Below are 22,512 nucleotides of genomic sequence, written 5' to 3'. Positions count from 1 at the left end.
GGAACGTGTGTAACGTCTCTTTTCCCCCGCTGCTCTATCCTTGCCACTTGCTCAGATGAGCAGGAACCATTAATGTATTGTGCATATATTTATGTACAATACGGCTGTGTTTGATATGAGAAATGTGTTTGTGCCAGCACTGTCTGTGTTCCTCTGTAAACCCCACATAGTGTTGTCCCTGGTAATCTAAATTATTACTGGACTGTTTGATGTTATCCTTAGAGAAAAGAAATTTTGTATACCAGTGCATTCCCATTGGCCTCATAACAATGGATTATATGGCTAACACTCAAAATACTCCCACTTATGTATCTGTTAGATCGCTTTGTATTGTTTTTACATGTTTTTGAGATGTTGCACCACATAAACACAATTGATCCCAGAGGTGCTTTACTGTAGGAATGCATCTAATTCAACTATTGAAGTTTAGGCTTCTTTAGTCTCACTTTCGCTCCTCTCCCTACCGTCTTTCACTCCTCTGGTCCTCTGTCTTTGTCTTTGTGGTGTGGTTTTGGGTGGAGTCCAGAGACCTAATGAGGCGGTTCTGATGGGCCCAGAGGTCTTGAGGCTGCGGCAGGCCGCTGTTGATTCCCTCTTCAAAGTACCTAATTGATCTAATCATTTAGCTGATTGGTCAAAGTAATCCGTCTCTGGTGGGCACACATGGGATGGACAATGACAAGTGTGTCATGGCTGTAGGCCGCTTCCTGTCTCTGGATGCAATAGGCTGGAGGTAGTTTTGGCTGTTTGTGTGTGTCCGTAGATGATGTGTGTAAACTGTATACGTGTCCAACTCCTTGGAGTGTCTGTCTGCCAAAATGCCCAAGTGAATACAAAGTTGTTTCAGTTTTCTTTGCTCATCCGAAGTTTTTGTTTATGAGTTACATTTTTAATGAAGTCTTAATACCAAGAGTATAAAGTTCTCATTCAAGCTCATGTGGAGTGGATCATTTGTTGCATGTAATTTTAATGAACAGTGTAAAGTATATTTGAAAGAAGTACCCTTCATTTGCATCTTTAAAGGTCTACAAAGGAAGGCACAATGGAACTACCTTTATGAGGAGGACACATTCAGTATATCGTCTTGATGTGGAGAAGGCCACCGGGGAATGATCAAGTGTGCATCCCATCGACCCGCATCCTCTTCCCCATTACCCTGACATTTCATCCCCACATTTAATTCCAGGCCTTTTCTAAAGAGCAGGTAATAGTGCAGAGGGGTACAGGGACCCAGAATTAAGCAGTTTTACACCGAAGGGTAATTTGGTGTGATAAATGTGCCGTCGCTGGTAACTAATAATACATATTTTAAGTAGCAGCGGCGCAGCTCCGCGGCCCAGTAAAGGTAGCATCATTATTAATGTGGGAGTCGCTGCGTGTTTTAGTCAGGGTTACGGCACCAAGGTCAGAGCTACGTTTCACTGAATTAAAAGCCATTTTGAGCTATGGCACTCCTAATCAACTCGGACCTAAAGGTGCATAGCTCAGTTATAATGAGGCACCAATGAATTTAAATAAACAGCAAGATCTAGTGATTTATAAAGGCAATGTGCTATCCTTATAGCTCGTTAGCCATGACGGATACTCTTTATTCTCTGGGCCTCTTTACCCACAGGACCCTGAGCTTTTAACCAAGTAATGTCTGCCTCCATTGTCAGTGGATACGCATTCGGAGCAGGACACTTATCCCCGTCATTATGAAAAGTGGAGACACAATACAAGAGTAATGGTAATGTATGCCATCCAAATAGGTGATTTTTCTCCTCCCCTCCCTCCGTTTTTCGACGATGTAAAAACTACCCCAGAGTTTTAGGCCCATGAATTCATCATCATATTTTCACAAAGGGTTTTTCATATATCCTGAAAGGAAGCATAATCCTTGATAGTGGAAATGTTTTGCATTTAAAGGGGTACTTTTGGTTGGGGAATTGATGGTGATGTTTGGGGGGGCTGAAGAGGAAGGAAAGTTCTAGTTTTTAGAGTGATCACTTACATGAATTATATTTTTATGAGTGAAAAGAGTCGGTGGCTTATTTCAACTTCTTTACTTTGAAATAATAGAAACTTCTGCAGTCAATGTGCCACCATTAATATGCTGATTAGGAACTTTTTTAGAATAATGATGTTTGACACTCTCCATCCTCCACAATTTAGGAATTAATTCTTCAGCTGTTAGAAAGTAGTCCCCCCCTCCCCTTCTTTTTTCTTATTCTTTTCCAATATTGATTTGGCCTGTTGCAATTACACTTATTGCTCCTGGTTTTGCATTTCTTAATCTAATGACCCTGAGAGGATAGTTAGTACTTCAGCTGAGGCCAGACGGGGCAGTGAGGCGTGTACATGTAGCCGCCTCTGGCCGCCCCCCTGCCGCTCCTGTTGGGGCATGCCAGGGCATTAGCCACTTCATCAGGTTCTTTGTCGCCCGCCTCTCTTTTGTGTTGCCCTTGAAGAACGTTGCAAGCAAAGCCATGGCTGCAGCCTCCTCTTTACATCTTGATACAGCTTATTCAGGGGACTTTTTGAGAAATCAGTGGCTCGGGACAGACTTTTTTTTTTTTTTTAAGCTCCTGATTCAGGATGTGTTTCCCTCTCATTGATACCAGCTCAAGCAGCTCACCTCATGTTAACAATGACTGGTTTTATTAATGCACACTTTATGGCATCTATTTAATTAAAGAGAGACTTTCTTTTGAAAGATTTATTTAAGTATGAGAACTAGCACAAGGTAAATACTGATATTCTGCCACTGAGAGAGTAATATCGTCACTTGTGCATGTGCAAGTACCGTATCCTGATATGCACTACACTTCTTCTAGTATGTGGCAATACCTGAGGCCATTCTGAATTTAAATTGACATTGAATATTTTCATTTTCCAAAGGACAGAAGTGTTGACTCACCTCCAAAATACACTTGTTTGATTTCCCATGTGAACATAGTACATAGTGACACCCATAGCTTCCACCATTCAGAGACTCACTCACTCAGCCTCTCACTGTGCTCCGCATTTCAGAGTAATTTTCACTCCTGACACCACGGCTCTGCCTACCTGCCAATTTCTGTCTCGGTTCCTGAATGGGTGATTTGTAAAGCCATGTTCACCTCAACACTCAGAAGATTTACTCAGGAGTCAGCTTGCCAGGTGTTTGAGCTGTCAGTTTGCTCAGTGTTCACAAACTTGCCGAAGGGAAAGTAATAGCCATACTCAGCCAGTTGACTCAGCCAGCTAAGTTGCTATTGCAGTAATACTGGAATATAGATGGTCTTTGCTATTGATTTGTGTCTTGTAACAACAAAAGCCTGTATTTAATAAAACCATTTTACATTTGTGGGAAGCAGATTTCCTGTGCTACTGAGAAACTTAAATTTTACTCATTAAATTACTGATATCTTTAAAGGCCGAAGAGTAATGTGTGTGACATATATCCATTACTTTAATACTTACTTTGTATTCACTGGTCTCTCCTCAACTCGTGTTTTCAATTTGGGTACGTATCTGCGAGCTTTTTCTTTTACGGTTACGCACCCTCCTTCCTTTCACCACGGTTAATAAACAAGCTGTAGTTGTTTTTGGGGCTGGAGGTCGTTGATTTGTCTGCCTCTCCCCGTAGGTCATTGAGGTCACCTCGGCCCCGGAAGCATCAAGCTTCGAAAATGAGAAGCCCCGCTCGGCACTCCCGCTGGCGACCAGGAGCACCCCTTGCCCGCGCCCGCCCTGATGATTAATGCCACCCCCGTCCAGCCACAAACCTTTCTGCCTCAGATAATGCCAGGCAGCAAGCGCGGCTGACACTTTTAATGTATAATTAAGTAGAAAAAGTCAGCACTGGCTATGCAAATTTTTTAAAATGATAAATGACGCTGTACAGCAGCAGGGATTGATTTGGTGTAAATGAAACTAATTAAGGAAATGTCAAACATAATTAATAAAACAGGTTTAAGCTGCAAAACATTGTCAATTGAATGAATGAGGAGGCATTGGCTCCCATTGTTCAGGCTTTATTTAGGTCTTGTGTTTAGCTTGTTCCCTGCTCCAGAATGCTCTCTCCCCTCCTCACTCCCTCCACCACCAATTCCCTGAGAGGGGGAAAATAAATTTGCTTGTCTCTCCGCTGACTGTAGAAATTAATTGCTGAAATCTTGTCCCATCCAAGTGTTACATTCACACGCAGGACATTAACATAACTAATTTGAAAGAGCTCAAATGACTGCATAATGGAGCTCCGTCACCATGCATGACAGTCGCTGGTCATACCAAATTAGCTTGGTTTTATAATTGAAAATTTTCCCCCCCTTTCTAATTTTTGCACCATCCCCTCCTTTTTCTTCATCTTCATCTGCATCTTTGCCCCTTCCTTACCCCTCTTCCTTCTATGGTATCTTTCCTTTATGTTCTGTTTTCTTGATAAGAACAAAGGTTTTATAATTTACAAAAAGAGTGCTTGACCTATAATTAGAGGAGTGAGGGGAAGGGGGGGGGGGAGTGCCAAGTTGTGGCGGCAGAGTCAGATCCTTAGTCCTGGTAATGATGCTGGAGACCTTGTGGCCCCCGGGGAGGCAGAAGAATAATGGGATGGGCTATTTTTATGGGGGAGCAAAGCAATGGGCCACCAGCCGCTGGGATGCTGGTGCCTCGGTATGGTGCAGAGCAGCAGGGGCTAGCAGGGGGCTAGTGGGGGGCAAAGGAGGGCGAACACTCAACCTGCCACACTGCCAGCTCTCAGCCCTGCCCATCAGTTCTGTACGTCAGCCTGATGCACCACTGTCGGCCTCTGTGCCCCCGCACCAGCCGCTGCCCTTGCCGCAGAGAGGGAGAACTGGGTGGGTGGATGAGTGGGTTGGAGGGGAGTTGAAACATCTGCCACTCCGAGGATAACAGAGTCAAAGACACAATGTGAAGTGCTATATCTGGATTTGTAACAAACTAAACTATAAAGTTGTGGATCGAATAATACTTGCAAAGTCAATCTTAGTTTTCCTTTGAACTTGACTGGACGAAACTATTTGCAAACTATTTGCATGTCTCAGGATGCTAATCATTCTTAAGTAGAACTGCTGAACTAACAAAATAACCAACTTTGACCATCAGAAGTAAAGTTTTCAGAGTTTTATATCCCACTCAAAATGCACTTTTGTAATGTAATACTTAAAAAGCATCTTAAACAGTAATAACTCTTTAATATCTTGTGCTGTTTGACCTAAGTCTGGTGCTAACACAGATATCGTTGATAATGTGCCTCTGTGCAGAGTATTGCAGCAGACCTACGGCTGCCAATATTTTTGTGTTTTGGTTCTACACACTCTAAGCACCGCTATTTATCATACTCCCACATAACAATTCTCCAGAGTTAAAGGAGCAAAAGAAAACAAAAACAAGAAAACAAAAAGTACAAGAACAAAAGAAAACAAAAAAATACAAAACAAGAAAATGAAACTCTGGAACACTCACAGTCTTTATTCCCATTGCATTTTCATTCTCATATTTATTTCATTATTCCAGTGAGGATCCTAACGCTTGTAAAAGTTAACTTAAATCTTGGACTCCTGAACTGTTTCTATATTCTTTATGCATGATAGTAAAAGCAACCATAGCTCCACAGTCAGCAACAGAGCTACGATGATTTCTGCTCTGCTAATATATTTAAAGAGCATTTGAAAGTGCGGTCCTTTTATGGATATCCTTTCATTAAATTATTTTTGTGTCTTCATGTGACCAGAGAAAAAAGTGTACATAGACTGGTAATTAGCAGAAGTTCATAATGAGTGTGGTCGGTTCAGTGAGCTATATGTTCTGAGCTGAGCTTAAGGAAATCATTTTGTGTGAATTATTACCATATGCATTTCTCATGGAGCACTTAAAAGCTTATAACAAACCCACATATTAAAGGTGGTGTTTCTTGCTGGGGCCCATGCTGGAGCTGAAGTTGCAGCTTCTTGTTTTTATTGCTTGGTCTTGTTCTGTAGTAAAGAAATCAAAGCTGACTACATTGTACTGTACACACATAGTTCATGCATGCTTTGCTACAACATGCAGAGCCAAAATGTTCTGCGGGCTCAATTAAAATTTGAGTACCACATCCATACACACATATACCAACTACATAAATGCTGACTTATTAGCAGCAGTGCCTCCCCTCAGTTTTTTCTGAAGTAGATCCACCCTTGATTATGAAATTCACACTAATAAAGTGGGTAAAACTAAAGACATGAGGATAAAACTAAATAAACCCAAGCATGTGTGCTAAAATTGCTTAATTTAAGAGTGTGTTGAAGGAAGCTATTGTTTGAAATTACAATAATAATAACAGTAGATTTCATGGCTGGTAAACAAGTTCTGTTATAGGCTGCAGTGGCAGCATGCTAAAGCCTTTTCTAACCATCCTTCTGCAGCTTTCAAATATGACTTTTGCAGACAGATTTCAAAGTTAATTATCCTTAAATAAAATCTTCTATTGGAACTGCCAAATATTTGCATTGCCAACATTAGTAGAAAGGAGTATGAGCATACTACGAACGGTGCCGTGTTGAATTCTTGTCCCCATGATAACGCCATAATCTAGTATAAATTCCTCGAAACATGCAGTACTTCTCATAAAAGTCACTGACCTGTTTTGCACATTTTCCCTAAAGTTTCCAGTTTCACCTTTTCATGTTATTTCCTTTTACACATTTTGCTACAACTCTTTTATACAACCCAACCCTCAAAATGCCAAGGGTCACGAGTCAAACATATGCAGCAAGGATTACAATTTATTACCCCACATTTGCCTGATAATTTTTCTCTTTTGACAAGCTTAGGTAAATCATATTGCCTACTCTATAATGTATGAGGCCTCGGCTAGCTTGATGAGTAAAGTTCGTCGCTATTGGCTGTTACCCCTGTGGTGTTTGAGTTCCCATAAGACCAATAAGGCTCGTCTGTGTTCCAACATGACTGGAATCACTGCAGGAGCAGGTACACGTCCAGGTATTTATAGAAACCATATGCAAATGGATCAGTGCCATATTGGATTGTAAGAGCCGAAAGGTGACACATGTACATAGAAGAAGAAATATATAGGCTTCTCCCTCTCTTTGAGACAAGTCTAATCAGTTAGGATGGCCTCCTCGCTGCTCATTTCATTTGAATATATTCAGCTTGGACTCAGACTAAGGAAGTGTCTCTCCCCTCCCATGTATATTATTCCTTCCCGCTGAAGGCTCATTATTTTACAGCAGGGTGTGTGAGAGGTGGCCCCAGTCTCTGAACTCTCTGTCGAGGCTGTATTAATCAAACTTCACACAGCGGGGAAGGGTCCACCCACTGACACAGCACTGCTCACTCTACACTTGAGGACAAAAAGGAAAAACACACAACCTGAGCTGTTACTGTGAACCATCCACAGTGTTTGAAGATTTACCACTTTTAATTATTTTCACAACAATAACCCCACACCTTCTCAAAGATTGTGTCAAAGATACGGTGTGCTTACACAGTATTTTACAGCATTACTCATCCATTTAAGTCATCTAATAATTATCCTCCTCTTCATTTTCCCCACAGTGGACAACAAGATCTTTTCATGGGGAAATGGCACCAGTGGACAGTAAGTGAATTTCAGACATCATCCAGTGTGCACGTGAACCTCAAATTTGTCATTACAGCACTGCTCAGACTTTTCATTGCACTGTTCTGACAGTATGTGAAGGATAAGAAGGTGTAGTAAAACTTTATGGGACTTCTCTGGTGTCCATAAAAGTTGAACTATCTTTGGTTAGTTTTGTTCTGCCCAATGGTCATTCCAGTGCCTTATTGTCCTCTGACAGTAGACTGTATATTAAAGTGCAGAAAGACACTCTGACAGACAAACAGACAGACATAGTTATACACAGATAACTTGTTTTCCTCCTGATGACCTTCCTTGTTAAAACTTCTCCAGCCAGGAGCCAGTCTGACTGTAATGACATCTAAGGGCCTGGGGGCTGCAGTGATTCAGTGGCCCTCAAGTACTCAAACAGGCAGCACAGCAGACCTCAGAGAAATACATAAAAGAAACAAAGGCATCACTTCTCACTCTCTCATCATCTCCCATTGTCCCTTATTCTCCTTCTCTTGCTCTCCATCTCTGTCTGTCTCGTTCTCTCTCTTCTCTCATGATGCCTTGACCCCTCTAAGCAGGTCGAGGCTCTCTAGTGAGGAGCTTATAGTTGGAGGAGCCTATAGTTGGAGCTCCACAACACCCACTTGCAGAGCAAGGGGTGAGCATCTCCGTTATACAACTGGCACTCTGATATCTGAAAACTCCTCAGCTCTCCTGTGTGTCTCACTGGAGGCGAGAGAGGAGAAGAGTACGAGAGAGCTGTGTAAATTTAAACTGGCAAACTTTCTGATGGAAATAGCACTGACCCCAGAGTGGTCTTGTCTTGAGTTGAAGCATTGTTGTAATCAATACAGGCTCTCGTGGGGACGGCGGGCGAGGACCTTTCGTTCCCCGTTTGTGGAAATAATGGAGAAGACTGTTTGTTATTTTTCCCAGACATGCCGCAAACTAGCAGATATGGCCGGGGCATTGCAGGTTATGACGCTGGCTCAGGGAAACAAATACAAAGAGGAGCATTTTATCAAGAAGCAAACAGCAGAGCTCTGTTTGAAGCTGCTGGGAGCTCATAGGTCACAGGGGTGCTGGGGCTGCGTTTGACCAGCTCATCTTGAAAAGGGGTCTTGGATGTTCTTTGTTCACTCACACTGGGGACATGAAGACAGCAACACTACTCTCAGCCAATGTAAAGTCATTTGAACAGCTACAAATTGAGTTAGGTTCAGTTATTATTTCTTCCCCAGGAACGTATAACTGACCTCACAGAAATATGCCTGTTAGTCTCACACTGTATATGTGTCTCCAGTGAGTATAGAGAATACATATCAGAAGGACAACACAACAGTATTGCTGCTGGGTCTATACTAATGAATGATATCAACCAAGATGTTATCTTATATTCTCAAATTAAAATGGCGTGATTTTAGGGTTTCAACTAACGATTGATTTCAGTATCTCTTCATCTGCAGAATATTTTCACGTAAATTTATTAATTGTTTGATCTATAAAATGTCACAAACATTTGACGTTTTTGGTTGAACATTATTGAAACCATCAATACATTATCAAAATATTCGGGGATTATTATTTTTTTTGGATGCCCTAATCAGTTAATTGTTGCAGCTGTAATGAATAACTGAATTGATTTTTGTGTTAAGGCAACTTTTTATAGCAAACTGTATTTGCTGTCTGCTCTTCCTAGGCTGGGTGACGGAGAGAGGGCAGTAAAGAACCGGCCTTTCGAGGTTAAGTTGCCACACGAACTGAACGTTACAGAAAGTGATACGGATGTGGATCACGTCAGGATAGTTGGGGTTGCCTGTGGAAGCAGACACTCCTTCATATGGACTGAAGCTGGGCTGGCCTACGGCTTTGGGAACAACTTCTATGCCCAGCTAGGCTATGACTTCCAGAGGGCTGACTTCAAAGAGCACCAGGTATGAGGATACTAAAAGACCAACTCAAAAACTAGAAACATGATCAATTCCGGCACCTCATCAATATCAGAAATGCTTTCCATTAACACCCTTCATAATCAGTATATAAGCATGACACACCCAAACTCACAAAAATGTAAACTCATCGCAGTAAAACCAATGTCATGTCCCCTTAAAATGTTTATATAATCTCTGCAGTATATTATCATTAGTTATTAATTCAATGTTGTGAGAGAGGGACAGAGAGAGAGCCTGTATTATGGATACCTCAAGGGCCTCGATGGCTCTTTGCTGGTTGTCTCTCTATCTCTGTCCTTACATGGCTTACCATACAGTAGCATGCTGCCGAGCCATAGAAATCCTAAATGAAGTGCTGCAGGATTGAAATTGGCTCTCTTGTGAAGTGTTCCACTTGCATTGGAGCTTAATTTTGCCTACTCATATCATTTGATTCAGTCCCTCAGTCCCTCTTTTGCTCGCTGCAGCCCATCACTCCCTCTTCCTTCTCATTCAAAATAAGCCCATTTACCGCAGTGTGACAGTGTCTAGGTGAATGATTGCCACTCAGCACTTGATATATGGGTATGTGCTTCTATACGCATGTGTACTGGATATATTATGTTTGAGACCGATTTTCCCAGTCTCTTGCAGTGACATCATGGCATTGTTATACAGTAAGTCTTTTTACACACACGTAGTCTTATGGATAGATGAAAAAAGTACTCCAATCTAGTTCACCGTTTTCATCTTTTTTTCTGCGCTGAAGTCAGTATGGAGAAGCTGATGGAAATTGCTGTTGTGTTCGGTGCTGCTTTATTATTAAGATACAGTTTTCCTGTTATATTATATGTTGTTTCTCTGGCCTCGTTCCAGCGGTAACATAAGACAAGTTCCCATAAGAGAGGCTTTAGGGTTCATATGAGACTGGCCTCACACTGGGTGGGAGGGGGGGCAGAAAGTACCCAGCCACCTGGCAGCAGTATGGACGCCCAGGGGCCAAAGCTCTCACCTCTCCTCCCTGATAAAGGCCACTGGGATCTGCATGACTGCACCCAGCCCGCACCTCTTTCTGCTGAAGCAAAAGATACTCACTGGAAGCAGTGCAGCAGCAGTGGCAGAGAATGGGACCTGGTGGTATGTGTATCACAAAGTCAACCTTTCCTACCATTCGGTGGCCTCTGATTGCCCCAAGTGGAGGCCCAAACCTGGTCTTCTCTGTTGTACACCACAAACCTCCATCTTCTTTCATTCTTATTGCCTCCCTGAACGTATTTTTTCAGTAGGACTAGAAAAGCTGCTCCACCTCCAGCTATCCCCCAGACTCCATACTATATGATACTGGCTATTGTTGTAAAGAATCTGTAGGTTGGAACTACTGGCTTCACCCCTAAGGCTCCGTTTCTCTTTACCGCCTGAAATGGAGTGGTAGCAGACTGCTGAGATCTGAGAAACACTATATTCTGTTCTTTATTGGCCCAGTGATACGGTGTTTCGGATTCTGCTCACACCTGTGAGCCCATTGTTCGGGCCCGCTATGGCATTTCACCTGCAACAGACAAGGTTAGACAGAGCTCCTATTTAATGGTTTGATTGACATTATTTTAATGGCACACCGTTGGGAGCTATATGTCTGTGAACGAAAATGAAAGTTAATCTTATTTTTGTTCCCTCTCATGTCTCTGCCCTCTTTCTCTCTCCCATCATTAGGACAATGACATTGTCAGTTTTTCATGCTTTTGAGTGAGGTGTTTGTGTGCAGTTAGGAGAGTCCATCTTTAGTTCCCCATGTGCTACTTTATATAAATATTTTGAGAGGAATTTGCAGTGTTATTGTGTGGCTTTGGTAGTATCAAGCCAGTATCATATACCATAGGTCTGTTTGTTTTTATGTGTATGGATTTTTTCTCCCTGTATACATTGCTCAGTCTGTAAGTGGGTTAACACCTTCTAGCTGAAAGAGTACCACCCATTGTCTGTATTTCTACAAAACTCGTCAGAAAAGCGACCGTGGGAGCATGAAAATAAACTCTGTTCCTAAGTGTGACACGTGTGCAGCTTGAGCTTGGCACGGCATCCGTGTTCAGCCTGGCTGAGCACAACTTGTTTGAATGTCATATTTATCCCTGTGTTTTGTCAGAAAATTAACTTCCTGTGAGTTTGCGGCAAAGCCGAGCATATGGCCACAGCTCTCTGGAGATGACAGCCTAGCGGAGCGGGAGCTCGCCGGTGCCGCTGCCCTGCTCTGGCGGCAGATGCTCCGGGCTTCTTCGCGATTAAGTGGAGATCATCACTGTTTTCTTTGAGCACCGCTGTGCCTTGTACTCTGAAGTGTTCCGTTAATCACTGCCTGCCTCCCTGCCTTTTCCACACAAGCTGCCAAAGCACTCATTAAGTTTGAATCTCCCTCTCAACACTCGCTTGCTCACCAACTCGATACATTGTGTGACAGAATCTTAGCAGTCACCCTTTTTGCAGGAACGTGATGGTTTGTTACACCTGTTTGCTAGAGGGATCATAAAAGCCGTAATGTTTTTGTGCGCGCTTGTTTGAATGGTATATGCAATTTCATCCCTGGCCCCTCTCCCGCTGTTCATTCATTTTTAAGGCATTGTGTACATACTGTAGAATAAGTGTCGCTCTTTCACTGTTTTCTCGAGTCTGTGTATGCTGATGTAGTCTGTATCTTAGTTTCTCCCCCTGCGCTATGATCCTGTCTTGTTTCCAGTATAGGCCTCTAAGGGAGAGAGGGCTTTTTTATGCTTGTGTTTTTTCTCCAGTGGTGCCTCCTCCTTTTCCTTCTGCATGTTTTAGAAAACACTGCTACTCAGATGTACAGTTGTTAAACATTACGTTGTGTGTGTGTGTGTGTGTGTGTGTGTGTGTGTGTGTGTGTGTGTGTGTGTGTGTGCTAAGTTTATGGAACAGGATGCAGGTATTATGTAAAACAAAACTCTGGTCAAAGAGAAATAGGGATAGAGATTTTGTCTTCGTTAAGCCCCCCCCCCCCCCCCCCCCCCCCCCAGCCCCTGTATAGAGCATCCAGTTTTGTTGTGTATGATCCCCTCCACAAACAACCATGCATTGTTATTGTTAAACATTGTGACATCCTTTAACCCTGATTGATCTTGATCTCCGACACAAATAATAATGTGATTACAGGCTTTTCGGTGCTTCTCTCTTCACAGCAGTGGAAAATAACATTAGATATTTCCTTTCATGTTAATCGCCTTGGTTGGAAGTATACCGCGGTGCACCAATAGGCCTCGGTAATGCCTCCTTTCTTCTAAAAAAAAAAAAACACATCCAAAATAACCTATTTGCAGCACACCCACACACACATTGCTTAGCTGTGTAACACCGTTATTCTGCACCCATCAAAGCCTGGCTTGCTTGTCCTGTTGCAGCGATCATTCCTCCACAATAGCGGGATAGCATTACTGTGCTTCTGAAAGCATTTGCATGGCAAAGCAATAACATGCACCTTGTAAATAAAGGAACTGATCCTGTTCATCGCAGGTTGGATTTCCTGGATAAAGCTGTGGGAAATGGATCCCTATGCCATCTCACTTCCACATACAGGCTGTGTTTCCTCATCCTCAAGTTTACTTTGCAATAACTGTCTGCTTCTTAATCTTGTCTGTCAGGCTGTCAGGCAGCACATAAAAACGTATGTGGTTCTCTCTGCTGCGTTGGTTACTTGGCAGACACGCTGATTAGTGCCAGTTTGTCTTTTTTTCCAACATGTAGATACCCAGATAGAAAGCTGGCTCTATTCATTGAGTCCAAGGACCAAAATAGCAATTGCTGTTCTCAATCAACTATGAAGAAATTGGTTTGCATTGTTGGAAGAGATTGATTAGTGACTTTTTGAGGAGGCTCTTGAAATTACTTTCACATCAGGCTGAGTTGACAGACAGCTGGTGCAATGTTAATTTTACAGTGTAAGATCAACAATAAAGGACGTTATTTTTTTTAATCACAGTTCGTACCGTATGTATGAGTGCCATGCATTTATACCCTCTGGGCCTGCATAGTGTTATTCTACACAATAAATATTTATCTCATCTTCTCTGAATCAAATCTATTCACAACAGTACAAATTGCGGCCGTGCTCTTGGCAAGGTAAAGCTAATTTTTCGACGCAGAAATTCCTTGTCAGGAGCAGCCAAGGGAGAAAGTGTCAGTTTGATACCACATGTACACTAACGGCTGTGCGGGAGCATAAGTGTTCGCTGCGCTTCGGTGACGGTGCGTTTGATTTCAACACTGACCACCGGTGATGCCAACCCTGTAGTCCTTGCCTCTTGAGACACACACATAGACGGCCCTCCCCCACGTCTCGCAGTCAGACTGATGCCTCTGAGGGAGAAAGTAGGTGAGAGGCTGGCAGACATTAAAGTCGCTGTATGGTATATACTTCTATCACTTGTCTATTGTTACACTGCAGTTACAGGCTGATGCAGTATATGGGAACTCGGTGTGGGTGTACAGCGACCTAAACTACCATCCTCATCTCCCCCTGGGGCATCTCAAAGGATGCTTGGGCTCTGCGGAAAAATGAGAGGCAAGGCAAGTGAGAGGCAGGGAACAGAGGGAACAGAGAGAGGTAGTCTCAGCTGTGCAGGAAGGCTAACCTGCGCCTCTGGAGATCCTGCACCTTTTCAATGTTTAGGGCCACATGCTTAAAACAGTTCAGTGTGACTACTTCTGCTGCGCTTTGGAATTCACTACAGGCTGTCTTCATTGTTTGCTATTAAGTGCAAAGTTTGCACTTAAAATATGCGTTATTTTCTCAGTGTGGATGAGAGAATATGGTGTTTGTGACCTTGTTTCAGTTTGAATCATATGCCCCACTATTTCCTAATATGCCCCAAGTGTATGTAATGCTGAAAGCACATTTATTACACATCAATAATTCTGTACATTTCCTTCTGGAAAACTAATTCTTATAATAGGATTTTGTCAATGTGATTTGAATAATGATCTCAAAACATCCCATTTTAGGCTACTTAACTAAATAGAATATTACTGATTGCAACACTTATCCATGGTTGGGGTTTTGGTAACCTTCTTTTCTGTTTCTTGCCAACAGCCAATTTTCTCTCAATTAAAGCATGATATTAGCACTCAGAAGGGCATAAACAGAAATAACCGTACACCACTGAATATCATGCCTTGATTATGAGCTTAAGAGTGGGTGTACAGATAGATCCAGTTTCTATACTCTATTAGACTGCTGTTGTTTTTTTTATGTGTGCATAAGTGTCTGTGAGAGAAAGGGAGAGGGAAGCACTGTATGAATGTGCAGGACTGTGTGTCAGCAAGGAAAGCTGGAAGTTATCAGCTTCATCCTGTTCAAACCTCTGGAAAGGGAGGGTGGGGGGGAAAGAAAGATAAAAGTCACAGGTATAGTAGGAAGAAAAAGTGTATCATTACATTGAGAGCCAGTCAGTGGTGATGCCAGTTGGCCAAAGTTAGCAGGAAGCTGTCCTAGTAAATGGCAGCAGCTGCTCGCAGTTCGAGAGAGCATGTCCCAGTCAGAGGAGAAAAGCGATGGCATCTACATTAATACTACCTTAATGGCCCATCTGGCGCTCCGTAGGGTCCCTGGCTGCGCCACCGACTCACAGGCGTTTGACAGGCAGTCTCCAGCGCACCAGACGCGCATGGCATGCCAAATGGCGGGGAGACGCCTCCGTGGCGCACAGATCTGTCAAACTCTCTCTGACGCTGTAGTCACACAGGCACGGGAAGTTAAGGCAAGTTTTCACACGTGATTGGTTCTTGACATGGATGGGGGAGGGAGGGGGCAGGCGGGGAATGACTGCATTTGAGGACGGTGCAGAGTAGAGAGATAGACAAGCCAAACACACATGCACACACAGACACCTTCCCACGTAAACACACTCTCCATACTAGATGCTAAGTTGCCATGACCAGATTAAACCTCAATGAGAAAGCCAGGTTAAGATTAGCCAGTGGTGGATTCACTCTGCTCTGATGGCAAATGGAGATAACAAATATTATTTTTGCTGCGAGTCACAGCCTCTCTCTGTAAACAAATACTGGAACAAATTGCTTCATTGGAAGAAATTGGGGAAGGTCTTATCAAAACACCACAGGGGTTTCTGGCTATAATTGGCATAATTGGTTGACAGAGCAGGCTGCAGTCTATGATGTGGCACAGTGATGCACTTTATGATCAAGGCTCCAGGTCCATGGATTGCCCTTTTCAGATACTTTGAGATACTGCGCAAGAAGTGCATTACTTAATATGCAAGGGTCCACTTAAATGTTGTGTACTAATGTGTGTCAACAAATCATAATTGGATCAAACTGTATATTTTCTAATGGCAGGCCAACCTCATTTAAATTGTATTAGGGTTGAACAATAATACAAATATTATCGAAATCACAATATTGCCAAGTGTCCGAATATGTCCAAATGGCAGGAGCTTCAGTTTCTTGATAAAGGTAAAGTATGTCACAACATACCATTATAATTGAAGCATTGTTCTGTTATAGACATGCCCGGGCCTACAAGTCATACTCGTCCGACCTGAGGGAGCATCCTTTTTTGGTTCCGACCCCAGAAAGAATCAGATCATCATCATTTTTATCATTTTTCAGTGGAAGGGAAATATTTAGCATTTACACTTCTATCCATCCATCTATCTATCTAAAAAAAGAAAAAGAAAAAATGGAAATATGATTTTTGTCATTTTGCCTAAAGTCATATTGATTGAGATTAGATTTATTTGTATCAATATACACTTGATATAATATTGTCATTCAGAATAATCCTGATTAAAATCAGCCTATTTCCTTGTTTCACTACCTTGTAACTGTGCCAATAATGTCATCTAATAACATCCTGTGTAAAGGGTTAAGGAGAAACTAAAGCCAGTGGATGATCTCACCCAAATTCCTACTGTGCCCTATGTGCTTGGCCTTTCCATCAGCCCCTGTTGAGCTGCACAATACTGGCACAGTGGAGGTTTCCCTCAGAGCAGCACATTCTGCAGTACCCACCAGCGCAGATCACAGTCCCAGAAGTCTGTATCACACTGCTGCTGGGAAACTATGGCGTCTTTCTGTATGAGTAAACTACACAGAGAAAAGTACAGCAAGAGTACTTTAAAACATTTGCTACCATTCTTTCTCTCACACTTTTTCTTAAGGACATTTTGAGAGATAGCAGCAGTTCAAAAATGGAACGGAAGGTTCTTTAGAAAATGCATTTCAAATGGCTTATCCAGTAGGTAGCCCCAGAGGACACCTCAGGGATAAACCTTGGCAAGAAAGGAAGATAGAGGGAAAAAAAGTGAAATTGGAAAGAAGACACAGCCGTGACTAAAACAGTAGAAATATATAGAGAAAAGGTATCCTCTTAACCTGCCGACGTCTCTTCAGAGGAATCACAGCACACCGTATCAGTATTCACTCTCTGAACATTTTGCTGTGTTCTGGGTTTATAGAAAAAGCCTAGATCCACTGATGTCTCTTGCCCCAGACAGTCTCGTATTTAGACAACCAGTGCAGGTGATTTCCAAATGACTCGCACTGCTGTTAGACACAGTCCTACTTTAGTTTTTTTGTTTATTGGTGTCGCTGATGTTGTTCTTGCATTTATAAGTCAGTGGAATGATGGAAAGGTGCATGATTTAAAAAAAGGGGTGTAATTATTAATTTCAATCTGAAGACACTTTTGTGAACACACAAACTAGTGAAATGGATGTCAAGGAGCGGTCGGCTGGACAACAGCTGCCAAGTTATGTGTGCAGGATTATGAAGGGAGGAAAGAGATGGCGAGATGCGGGCTGAAAGGAAAGTGGTGAGGGGAAAAAGGGAGGAATCAGCAAAATGGGTTCGGGGAGAAGAGAGAAGAGCAGGAGGAACTCTTCAACTTTCACTCTCATTCCCAGATGTGTTGTAGGCTAGATGTAGCCTTTGAAGAGCTTGTGGCAAAATAGGCGAAATATGAATACACGCACTCTCCACTTTGCCTCTCTCTCTTTCACATACTTCCTCTTTTCCCCTCTTTCTTTTTGCTCCCTCTTTCAAACTCTCTCCACATCTCCTTCTCTTTATCTTTCTCCCTGGGCATCTCCGTTCCTTAGTGGCAAGCCCAGCTGGGGGGTTTCTGTGGTACTGTAAGTGAACCTTCACTGTCTCCTTCAGCAGGCAGCTGTTCCTGCACAACACACAAACACACACATACTGTACTGATTTTAGCCATTATAACTAATGTTTTCAAATACTCCCATTCTACTTTTTTTTTTATTTTTATACATATTTACATGTGACCAGGTCAAACACCTCTGCAAAATAAACATCTGCTGTTGAGTCTGAGATTTCCAAACTGAAACAAAAATGTAACATTTGATTTTCAGCAATACCATAAAAATGCAGGACTCTTTCCCATACCATGACCAGCAGTTGCAATTTAGTGTAAAGCCACTAGAGGGAGCTTACATTATGCTGTGGTCCCTCATGTGAGGAATCTGTTTCATAGTACTGTTGTTTAAGCAAGGTGGCACAATATCTCATACGTTCCCCGTTCTCTCCCTAAATACCATCGATTGTGCTTCCTGTTTTTGACAATGTAGAGATCATAGCCTTTAACATAGACAAGAGACAAAGGTATAAATTCCCTTCAAACAAATACAATAATTGCATCTCATATGTTTGTGTTAACACATATATCTGCCGGTGTGAGTCTACGTGTGCTTGTGCGGAGGTGATAATTCTACAGTTGCTCAGAAGCTCATGCAGGGTGTGTAATGACAATAACAGAGAGCATGCCTAGGCGTGCTTTCAATCTGCTCCCCAAATGTAATGAATCTGAGCTGAAGTCTGGCCATCTCAACTTGATCAAAACCACGAGGAAATCTGCAAATGATTTATTATGTCCTGTGGAGAGTCATCACTTACACATGTCAAAATGATGCTGAGCTGAAAATTAAAAGGCATCTTTCGTCACCATTATTTTCCTAATATAGACAGAAAATGGTAGCGGGGAAAGCAATTCAGTCAGGACAGTGGAGGAAAACTGTTTAATCTGCTTCAATTTGAAGCAGATTTCATTATATTTAGTCTCTGATCTCTTCTTCAACATAACGAGTCAGTGTTGTACAATGATATAAGCTATTTGAGTAAGACATTTCAAAAAGCTTTTATTTAAGTAGTATTTTTTTGTTAAATAGTCATTCTTAAAAAGTTCCACTTATCGAGCATTTCTCAATTTATTTCAATATTTGCATTCCTATCATTGTGTGCACATTCATACATTTGTCCATACTACATGCTTTTATGCACAACTATACACATGCACATTTAACCCCATCTCATGTGAACCTATTGCCCTCTTGCGTTTCATCAACCTGCAGAAGACTAATGCATATTGCCAGTTAATCATATTTTTTCTGCCTCTGTCCCTCCCTAATAGGACTGGGTTGACATGACAGCATCTGAACTAGACTCCCATATATGTCCTGCCATAACGTTACACGATCTTCCCTCTCGTGTTACTGAAACAGTCTTGGCCGATGGGATTCACCGTACTCTGTGTTTCCCCTCTTCTCCACTGCTCCTGGCCTTTTCCTGTGACAGGGCTGCCGATGATACAGATCCACTGTGACATTTTACATTGTGCTCCCTAATTGCAACAGCTGATAGTGGGATAGCTCAACATACAGCTGCGTATCCCCCCCCCCCCTTTAGCTTTTTTTATGTGGCTTGCACGAGGTCGTGTAGTGGATTAGACTAATTGCAATGTTCAGATGTTGTCTGATGATATGCCATTAGGTGTTTCTCCCAACTGTAAAGCTCTATCTGCAGCCGCTCTTCATGAATGTAAAATCTATTTTGTTGCTAATTTAAAATCTTCATATCCAACATTTACATAAGTAAACAAAGAGTGTTTGTGGGCCAGAGTCTTGTTGACCGTTCCTCTTTTTGCTCTGGTGTTGTGTCCTCAGGTGTCTCCCGCAGCCTGCGACTCCCAAACTGAAAGCCAGAATAAACCTGTGTGACAGATGCAGCTCTAATTATACAGTTGTTTTAAGACTGTCAGGTTGCAGCGAAAAGGGAGCCAGCCATTTGGGAAAGTGAAGGAGGAGGGTATAGAGTAGGAAGAGGGGGGTAGAGGGGGACGATTTGATGGACGGACATTGTAACACCAGCATCTGGCGATAGCTGCAGCTGCCGTATCGTTTTCCCACTGCCAGCTTGCCAGCTAAATAAATATTGCCACGATCTGTCTTGTACTAGCAAGTGTAAATTACTTTAACACGTCAATAACTAGTTTACAATGATGTTTTTTCCTGCCATTTCAGAATATATATTGATTTCACATTGCTGTTAAATGGCATGAGCACTGTTTCCCTTACCCTGTGCTTTGTTTCTCACATAGACTCCCAACGAACTTGGCAGGAACAGCAGACAAAAGGGAAAAACTATCGATCATGCAGCCATTCTAAGTTGCACCATCACTTAATGCAATATTCAATTTATCATAGCTTATTTTATGCCCTTTATGATAGAAGAAAACACATGTTTGTGTTAATGATGAGAGTAAAACTCATATCTGTGCCTCGATGTTCTTATGTATTTATATAAGCTTTTTGAGCCATCACCATCGACATTATGCATTTATTGTGGAAATGTGCATCTGCTTTTTTTGTTGCTTTGTTAAGTAAAGCTGATTTATATACTGTTAGAGATGATGTACAGAAATTAGTGTCAAAGTTGACAAGTTGTATAGTTCTCAATTATACTGTATTTCAGTATCTTAATGATACAGAGAAATAATTAGTCGAGTAAAATTATTTTGTTAAAGACAATTCCTACAGTATACATTTTTCCGTGTGTATATAGACAAAGAAACCATAGAATGTACAGGATGTAGAAAATGCTGAAAGAGGATTCATGTTTTTTTTTTGTGTGGATGAACACATCTGTGCGTTATGAAGTGGGAGCATGCACGTGTACGCACCCACGGAGCATCTCTGCAGGCGTGCTTACACTTCTATATTGTGTGTGTATTTTCATTCATCTGGGTTCCTCCTCGCGTGGACAGATGTTAGGAAACCCACAAAATCAGAGCTGAAGCCGCACTATAATCACCGCGATTTTAATCAAGGTCTTGCATTGTGACCCACTTATTTTCTCACAGTCCTGATTGCACTGCAATGCAGTGACGACTAGCATTACAAAACTGTAGCCTGTGATTAACCTTCACATCATATACATGTTCCCTAACCAGCGTACAGCGAATCCTAATCCCAAAATTATACCCACTTGGACTGGAAAACCTCTCCCTTTGTCAAATTTTAACATTTTCCTCCCTCAACCTCCCATCTTGATATGATACAATGATGATGCCTGCTTCCTGCATATGAGCAAATTGAGGTATGTCCGAGTGTAATACTCAACTGACATGTTTCAGTCAGACAGAATAATCTTTTTGTGAGAACATGCCAGAACATTGTATGACTTACCTATTTTTTTCCTCGACAAGTTGAAACTATTCACTAAATACAAATAAGTCAAGCACACAGAATTCTGTAATTCTGGTAAAGGCTTTTGTGAGAATAAGGATATATTCTAACCTTCTTTGCCACTTTTCAGCAGTATTATAATTTTTACATCAGTGATAATAAAGCAGATTGATTATTCATTCTCATGCTTCAACACCATTTAATTGTGTAGCTAGAACACTCCAACTTGGGGTCAGCAGGGCTCTCGCTCATTTACACAAAGATGCGTCAACACACACACACAGACACACTCAAATTCAAATAAATCTCTTTCTTCCCTTCTCTACCTCACAGATGCTCTCACTATGCCTTCTCAAGGGGGCCCCCAAAAACATGCCCGGACTGGAATTTGCCAAAATATCCTCTCTCCTATCAAACACACACTGTGCCCCATCGCTGTCCCATATCACTTATTCCTTCAACGTCTTAATTAATACCCCTTAGGAGGCATAGCACCCTGTACATCCACAGAGATTCACTGTATTGGTGGCTACTCCCTGTACATTCATCAACAGATTGCTGTAGTTCTTTCCTTTCACACCACATCACTTAAAGGTATACTATACAGGACTGGTCAATTGCTGTTTGGAAACACACCATTCAAAGGTGCAGTAAGTGATTCAGGAGAATAGCTGATGGCTCAGTCCAAGGCCATCAAATACAGTTACTTGGGGTTGGTTGCTTCTCTATAGATACAAACACTGCCACACACTCATAGTGGGACATACATAATGATTGAGAGGGATTTAGTTTTGAAGGAAATTATGCATAGTCTGCCTTTAACTCCATCTCTGTCCCATTCAACAGCAACAGATTAAAGACACTGATTCACGAGTAATTTTAAGATATCGTGTCTGTGTATGTGCCCATTTTTCCATGTTTTAGTTCAGTTCTGTCCACGTGTCCTTTTAAATTGATTACATTATCCATTATAATTTACTCTTGTTGAGTAGCTTTTATTGAACTTACATTAAAGTAGCGCAATTTCATCAATTTCCAAGTCTTTCTGAGGTGCTTAATCTGAGCTATTGTTTATCAAATAAGCACTCTTGTATTCATGACATGGATAGAGCAGTTTTTGTGTTTTCTTGTATTTGCATTTATGAAATGCAAAGTATTTATTAGTGTATCCGTTGATAGCTTGGAATTTTAAGAAGTTGAACTGATATGGAAGCAGAGGTCTTTTAGATTTTATCCATATGACCGCCACACCACCTATACCATACCTGCAGATCTGCAAAGGTCTCCGTCCCCATGTCTGTCTGCTCTCGCCCTTCCTGCTCCTCCTGTTCGCTTGCTAATGGATCGCTGTGGTTTCCAGGGTCTGCTCCAGAAATGTTCTCCTGTGGAGATCTCGTAAGAAGTGCCCTCAGCTGGTCCCTCCGTCTGCCATTAGGCCTCTCCACACTTTTTATCCCTAGACCTCTGAGACCTCAAACTGCCAAATGAGTTGAATTAT

At 42.0% G+C, this 22,512-nt stretch overlaps 1 protein-coding gene across 1 annotated transcript in view; it reads left to right on the top strand.

Moving 5' to 3' along the window:
• Positions 1-22,512, top strand: part of LOC115581217 (RCC1 domain-containing protein RUG3, mitochondrial-like) — a 300,274-nt gene that overhangs the window by 36,403 nt on the left and 241,359 nt on the right. The window contains exons 4-5 of the mRNA XM_030416122.1: positions 7,543-7,585; positions 9,279-9,513. Coding sequence (XP_030271982.1) covers positions 7,543-7,585; positions 9,279-9,513 — 278 coding nt within the window. The remainder of the gene's footprint in view (positions 1-7,542; positions 7,586-9,278; positions 9,514-22,512) is intronic.

The sequence above is a fragment of the Sparus aurata genome, chromosome 5, assembly GCF_900880675.1.
Source record: "Sparus aurata chromosome 5, fSpaAur1.1, whole genome shotgun sequence".
Lineage (NCBI taxonomy): Eukaryota > Metazoa > Chordata > Actinopteri > Spariformes > Sparidae > Sparus > Sparus aurata.
Note: the sequence above shows the minus strand (reverse complement) of the source record. Positions and strands in the feature narration are given on the sequence as shown.